At 48.4% G+C, this 7,393-nt stretch overlaps 1 protein-coding gene across 1 annotated transcript; it reads right to left on the bottom strand.

Moving 5' to 3' along the window:
• Positions 1-98: 98 nt before the first annotated feature.
• Positions 99-7,318, bottom strand: LOC107701359 (tyrosine-protein phosphatase non-receptor type 12-like). The gene is made up of 14 exons (XM_016503347.1): positions 7,295-7,318; positions 7,111-7,182; positions 6,476-6,535; positions 6,180-6,322; positions 5,702-5,768; positions 5,136-5,213; positions 4,907-5,005; positions 4,258-4,343; positions 3,276-3,970; positions 2,449-2,520; positions 1,913-1,956; positions 1,799-1,841; positions 1,024-1,101; positions 99-943 (listed from the first exon to the last, which is right to left on the bottom strand). Exons 1-14 carry the CDS (start codon positions 7,316-7,318, stop codon positions 882-884), a joined length of 1,623 nt encoding a protein of 540 aa, XP_016358833.1. The 3' UTR covers positions 99-881.
• Positions 7,319-7,393: the final 75 nt, after the last annotated feature.

The following is a 7,393-nucleotide window of genomic DNA, read 5'->3' as shown; positions in this document are numbered from 1 at the left end:
ACACACACACACTCTCACACACACTCTCTCACACACACACACACACACACACACACACACACACAGCATGTACTGAGAATAAAGCAGCAGGAGACATCTTCCTCCTAATGTTTTACTGACATGTTGATTGATTGATTGACAGGTCTGTGTTGGAAGGTCGAGTAAAATCCCAGAGGTTTAAATGCGACTTTGTGCAGCTCGCACACATTCTCTCTCTGCGTCTCAAACACACAGTAAAATGAAAAACAAAAAAAAAGGCACGGGCGAGCTGTCAGGGTGTTGTTCGTGAGGTGAGAAAATGACATACAAAAATAACCTCTAGAATACAATTTACAAAAAGCATCATCACAATCTCCAGCGTCTCGTGAAGCGGCCGGTACGCGCCGGCCTGACCAACGCAAAGAAACGGCGAGAAAAGGAAACACAACACTGAAAAGGTTTGTTCTAACAGGAGGGCAAATAACTTACAGTTTGAGGTACACGTGACGCTTTCATGCACAGACGTCTTACATCGCATTAATATATTCAGTGATAGTACGTTTGCATCATTATTCACGGCTCGCCCTGAACACGCATGAGACACCGTTAATGAGGCAGCAGCTCCTCGGCCCTGGTCCGTCTGATCCGAGGATAAACTACTGCAGAAGATGCGTGAGTAACAAACAGGTCCAGGAGGAGTAAGGCAGGTCCTGGTCCCGGCGAGACATTTAGCACCAGCACAGCGAGCAGCACTACAGCAGCGGCTGCACAGGTGCATCATGGGAGATTATCTTTGTAGCTTTACTGATTGTGTTAGTCAGAGAAGAGGGCGCAGAGTCTTGGACCGTCCGTCTACAGAGAAGAGAGAGGAGCGTGGAGTGTGCAGCGGATGGGTGCCGCGGTCACGTCCACTCCGACGGAGGCTCCCGGGGGCCTTTGGGATGCGAGCAGCGGCTGCTGAATCCTGCAGCACAGAGACACAGAGAGAAACTCACAGATCATAAAGGAAAAGCTTTCATCTGCTCCTCTGCTCTCGTCACTCACCGATCTCCGTCTCGGCTCTCCTGTCCTTCGGGACGCTCAGAGGCAAATCCGGACCCTTTCCGTTCTTCTGTTCAGCATCTAGAAAGCAAAACAAAACCGCCAACACAGTTAAACAAATGCACGCCTTTGTCATCAGGCTTTTATTTCATCACTTTATGGGAGAAGTCACATCAGCGTCAGCCGGCTGATCTTTGAGCCGAGATACAGCTGGAGATTTTTACCAGAAACAAAAGCACATTAACATTCAAATAAAGCTGAGGGTTTAACCACAATGCATTGCAATGCTGCAAGTGAATTAAGATATTATTTTTGTGTAATAATAATAATAATAATATATTCATTCTAATGATAAAAATCATATCTTTGTGTAAACAGTAAAGAATTAACTGAACAGCCGGCGCCGTCTGTGAACGTGAGACTTAAATGAGTCACAATAAAGCCGAACTGACATTAACTGTGATATTTAAAAAAAAATTAAGTGCTGTTATGTTAATGCTACACACACATGATAATATTGTAAATAACGCACCTAACGCGGGTTTCTAGAGCTGCACAAACTCATGTCAGATGAGATGACGGGGGAAAGCGAGACACCGAGAGAAAGTTTTATGGATTCAGTGAAAATAAAAGTCTGCAGGAAGTGCTGATCAACAGGAAGTGTCTCTCTCGCCTACGTACACTCATATTCTGAGTGAGATTCATTGGCCAAAAATTAGAAAACATTAATAAACCCTGATAATATGGTGTGGTTTAATCTGGTTTAAGTGTGACGTACCGGTCTTTGGAGGACTAGCAGGAGCTTGTGTGTCTGCAGACGCCTGTGAAGAGAAGAGACAGACGTGAAATCACTCGTTCTCAGTCAGTTACAGCAGAAACAGACTCGTCTCACCTGTGAAGACGCTTCGGCCGGCGGCGGCTTCACATCTGCGGGCTCTGAATGAACACGAGAGAAACGTTACAGGAAGTTCAGACAGACATGAGAACGAGAAGCTTAGACGCTATTACCTCACTAATAAAACAAGAGTTTAATAACTGAACCCTTAATAAACCATCAGTGATCAACTCACTTCAAACTCACAAAATCAACACACACACACACACACACACACACACACACACCAGCTACCAACAAGCATTTATCTGCATAATTATTGAAAAGCATTCCGTCAAAACCACTTTTTGTCATTTATATTTCATAACGACCATGTCAGTCGCTGCGAGACGTAACAGAGGGCTGAGATTCACGGTGTGTGTGTGTGTCATTAAACTGATTTTCACCAAGAGCAACCAGATAAAAGTAAATCTTCATTGTCTGAATTCAGTGGAACAAGATCAGACTTCTTTACAGAAGCAGGAAGTGACGTGATGTGCTTCTGTCTCAGAGCCTCTGCTGCCCTCGTGTGGCTGGACACAGTAAAGACGCACCTGTGGCCATTAGGAAGGACTCAGCGGTTCGCTCAGGAACAGGCGGGGGCAAATCTTCACTGTCGTCACAGTCTGGGGCAAAGAAAGCAGTTACAGACCAGCGCTCACACACACACACACACACAGACAACTTGCGACGCTCTATAAGTGTGTGTGTATGTTGGACAGGTGAATTGTGGGTATATGTGCGCGTTAGACAGTTGAAGTACACACACACACACACACACACACACACACACACACACACACACACACACACACCATCCAGAGCGTTTACCCAGCTGAACACAGCATCAGCACCTGACACAAGCCCAGAGCCACGATCATGAGCTCAGAACACGCTACCATCATGCCTTCAGCCCCACAACCCTACTGAGTGCCCTAGACAGGCAGCATTAGCACATTAGCACAGCTCAGAGGCAGAAAACAAGCTGCATTTGATCAGGTGACCTAAAGATCCCAGGAGCATCTCTGCACTCACACACACACACACACACACACTCACACACGTGTGAATATACAGCCACATCAGCTGACAGAACTTAAAGGCATTGAAGGAAAAATAGGGAAAAAGGTTCTTCTGTTCCGTGATTACACACACATCCACTTCCTAAAGATCAACACACTCATCAGACTCTCATTCTGTCTGAGAGATTGGACTCAAAGCGACAGACTCCAGTCACAGCGATGCTTCCATCGGTTCACCTGTTCACCTGTGTGAATCATTTCTGACCACCAACCTGATCAAATGAGAGTCAAACGACTCGAAGGAAGTGAGAGCTAGGAAAGGAAGCAGACGGAGGAGCGGCGCGTGTTTGAGCACGTACCTGATGAGGTGTGTGTGAGGAGGCTCTGGCTGGCGATGGACATCGGTGTGACCCTGCGGGGCATGTGTTCGCTCTGCTGCACCGCTGATACAGTGCTAGCTGCCGTGGAGTGAGCGTCGGCGTCAGTGAAGCCCGAGTGCAGCGGGTTGGTGAAGCTCAGCGCCGTCCTCACGGGTGCGGCTGGTGTCGCAGGACTGGGCGATCGATCCGCGGGTGAGGCCGCTCTCTCAGGACTGGACCAGACGGCATGACCCTTCTCCCCCTTCAGCGGCAGGTGGTTGGATCGCGGAGGCTCGTCGGACTCCTCGGACATGGAGCTGCTGCTGGTGTTGGAGCGCTTGAACGCATGCGACCGCTGCAACACGCTGTTCCCCTCGAAGCTGCGAGGGCCCTCCGTCAGCGGCACCTTCTTGATCTCGATGCTCAGCTTTCGCTCCAGGCGTCGGTCTGGCCCGTCGGCGGGGGGCGGCGCTGGGACGTTCTGTCCGGGATTACTGTAGTTCTCGTTGAGGTCGGGGTTTTGATCTGACGCCAGCACGTGCAGGATGGGTTTGGGATGGTAGCGGTCATTGTCCTGCCGCACGTTTGTGACCGTAGGGAAGGCTGAAGGCGGAGAGGGCGTGAGGATCGGAGGAACGGGCCGCGGCTCTGGAGGCTGCAGAATCTCCTCTTTCAAGTCTCCTTCAACCTGATTACTGAGAGAGAAGAGAGAAAACATGAGCTTCACCTCCAGAGGGAGACAAACATTCACACAAGACATGAGTTCGTATGGAAACACAGCAGATGACATGACACACATAATTCTCTAAATACTAATACTCTAATACTATATATATACTCTCTAAATACTAAAATAATTAAATTTGCATTGACACACACACTCTGTGAAACGAGTATGTTTCTAAGTTTCTTCATTCGGTGCGGTTGGAGGTTTGAGGTTGATGAGACTCTGGAGGCGTGTACCGAGGGGGCGGAGTCTCACCTGCGGATGCGGGGCGGTTTGGGAGGGGGCGTGTCCCATCTCTCCTCATCTGAATTCTGAGTGGATTTTTCCGGGCTGCCCTCTTCCTGCAGTGTGCGTGTGTGTGTGTGTGTGTCAGAACAAAGACAAAGCAAACACGGGAATGTAAAACACTAGAACCTCTACATCACAAACAGAGAAATTAAAATAGAGGAGGAAAGGACAGAATGAAGATATTACAGCCTCAAACTGACACTTACAGTCCTGTGTGTGTGTGTGTGTGTGTCTGTGTGCGTGAGTGAGTGAGTGAGTGTGTGTCTGTGTGTGTGTGTGCGTGCGTGAGTGAGTGTGTGTCTGTGTGTGTGTGTGTCTGTGTGCGTGTGAGTGTGTGCGTGAGTGTGTGTGTGTGTGTGCATGAGTGAGTGAGTGTGTGTCTGTGTGTTTGTGTGTGTCTGTGTGTTTGTGTGTGTCTGTGTCTGTGTGTGTGTGCGTGAGTGTGTGTGTTTGTGTGTGTGCGGTCAGACTGCATTGTGTCTGTATATCAGGCTTTTCAAACAGGAAGTAAAGCATCAGTTTCTATTGTTCATTGTTTAATTCTCTCAACTGACATTCCTGTGTTTCTAGAGGAGATCTAATCCCAGCAGCTCATTGTGTGTGTTTGTGATCTTACCATCCCGTCTGTGAGCTCAGAGTTAGTCGGACTCTCCAAAAGCATCAGCTGTTTCTCAAAGAGCTGCGCAATCGCTCGATGAACCAACTCGTACTGCTCCTAACGTACAGAGAGAAACAGGAGGTTGGAGGATCAACCCTATGGCGGTTTGTAACGTGTCATGAACTCATGAAGCCTGTGATCAAAGTTATTCAGCTTCAGTGTGTATAGCGTGTTTTGTGTAGTTTACTTTGGTCTGAACTGCTGAATGCCGGTGTGTCCTCATCTCCTGAATCAGCTGGAAAACGTTAAAATCTTCAGGAATTCTCTGCAAAATAACACACAATGATGCCAGTCCTTCAGGTATTAGACTATATGTGTGTGTGTGTGTGTGCGAGTGTGTGCGCGTGTGTCTGTGTGTGCGTGCGTGTATGAGTGTGTGTGCGTGCGCGTGTGTGTGTTTGTCTGTGTGTGGGTGTGTGTGTGTGCATGCGTGCATGTGTTTGTGTGTGTGTGTGTGTCTGTGTGCGTGCGTGTGGGTGTGTGTGTGTGCGTGCGTGTGAGTGTGTGCGCGCGTGCGTGTGAGCGAGTGTGTGCGTGCGTTCGTGAGTGTGTGCGTGCGTGTGAGTGTGTGCGCGCGTGCGTGTGAGCGAGTGTGTGCGTGCGTTCGTGAGTGTGTGCGTGCGTGTGAGTGTGTGCGCGCGTGCGTGTGAGCGAGTGTGTGCGTGCGTTCGTGAGTGTGTGCGTGCGTGTGAGTGTGTGTCTGTGTGTGTGTGTGTGTGTGTGTGTGCGTGCGTGTGAGTGTGTGTCTGTTACCCCAGCTTTCAGGAGGTTCCATGTATAGTCGATTGCACAGATGGCTCCTGTGCGTCCACAGCCGGCACTGTCAACACATGTACAACAGCACATATATGCAGTCAGAACACACGCTGATATTACACACTAACCGTCGTTTCATATGAACTAGTAAACATGTTAAACGATCAGAAGGCCCTGCAGCATCACTGGTGCCCCGCTATCTTCCATCACACACCATCAGCACAAGCCCTCGGTCATCCATTCACTGAGCACAGCAAAACAAACATGGCACAAACTCAGAGGCTCATGCTAAATAAAAGACTTCTAACCCATAAACCCCAGACTAAACCTGAACCTCAGCCTCTCATTCATCGTGATGATTAGCCATCAAGATGAAGCCAGAGACAGGAGAAGATCGAGGCGTCAGTTTGAGCTGCTGCTCGAGGCTCATGGGACTGAAGATCAGACGTGAGGTCAGGATGAGCAGATCTCATACCTGCAGTGGACACAGATGGGAACGTCGACATGCTCCTGATATTCCCTCATCAGAGCAATCATGTCCAATATTGAATCGAACGATGACGGGACGTCGTGATCGGGCCAGTTCACGTAATGAAACTGTGTCACTCGCCGGGTTTCCTGACAGACCAGAGAGAAACAGACTGATGGTTAAAAAACTGTCCTGCTGCGACAGACAGATAGACAGACAGACAGACAGACAGACAGAGAGACAGACAGACAGACAGACAGACAGACAGAGAGAGAGACAGACAGACAGACAGACAGACTCACGTGATCAAACTCCACTGCGAGTGTGCGGATAAAATAATCTGTCCTTGGCTGCTCAGACTCCTGAAAAAAAAAAAAAGACGAAGCCCATATCAGACAGTCTGAATACGGATGAACAGTTCTTAGGTTAGTTAAGAACAGTTGTTATTAACTTATTCAGATCTGCATGGACCAGCAGCTTGATGCATTTGATACAGTTTGTGTTTTCTGTGATGTGAGCAAATCTCAAACATGAATCCTGAAAGCACATAACTGGGACTTAAGCTGGTAACAAACAAAAAAGATTCATATTTAAAAAATCTGCAAACATATCATGCCTAATATCTGTACTGATGTAAAATTACAGTAAAGCTGACTGCTGGCCAAGCTGAAGGCACACTGGGGGAAAAACAGATACGTCTTATTCCTGCATATGAAGTTCAGATCCCATTTGAAGATGTCAAATTTAATGCGCTTCAGCTGTTTACACCATCATCGACTGGCTGAGAACAATCAGATTTAAGCCACATCGAGTTCCAGTGTGGACGCATTTCATGTGAACAATAACATCTGTCGCTACGGCCGCAGGCTCAACACGTTTCTTTTGATGTCATGTGACGAGAGAGAGGTGCAAGCTGGGAAGTGTAATGTGTACTCACACAGGAGATCCTGAAGGGGCCAAACGTCACAGGCTCATCTCCAAACTGCGGGAAGTAACGCTCACACTTTTTCTGCAGAGGAAAGCGAGTGAAGAAATTGTTTGAGTCTGTGAATCGAAGCTTTTATGGTTAAAGCAGAGAATCCACATTGACAGAGTCTCTCTGTGGCAGCAGATTCACTCACCGCGACCTTGTACTCCCAGATCATCCTCCAGAAGTCCAGCACGGTGTTGGGCAGTGGCCCCTGAGTGGCGATGTAGGCCTCCGGCCCCCCGATCCCCTA

Source organism: Sinocyclocheilus anshuiensis, unplaced genomic scaffold (assembly GCF_001515605.1).
Source record: "Sinocyclocheilus anshuiensis isolate Anshui unplaced genomic scaffold, SAMN03320099.WGS_v1.1 scaffold1566, whole genome shotgun sequence".
Taxonomy (NCBI): Eukaryota; Metazoa; Chordata; class Actinopteri; order Cypriniformes; family Cyprinidae; genus Sinocyclocheilus; species Sinocyclocheilus anshuiensis.
Note: the sequence above shows the minus strand (reverse complement) of the source record. Positions and strands in the feature narration are given on the sequence as shown.

Bases quoted from the DNA above. Each gene is read 5' to 3' on its own strand.
- LOC107701359 (XM_016503347.1), bottom strand. From the start codon at position 7,318: ATGATCTGGGAGTACAAGGTCGCG. The intron at 1,957-2,448 runs GTGCGTCTTTAC...GTGTTCATTCAG, and splicing joins GTCCTTCCTAATGGCCACAG to AGCCCGCAGATGTGAAGCCG. The intron at 1,842-1,912 runs GTGAGACGAGTC...TTCTCTTCACAG, and splicing joins CGGCCGAAGCGTCTTCACAG to GCGTCTGCAGACACACAAGC.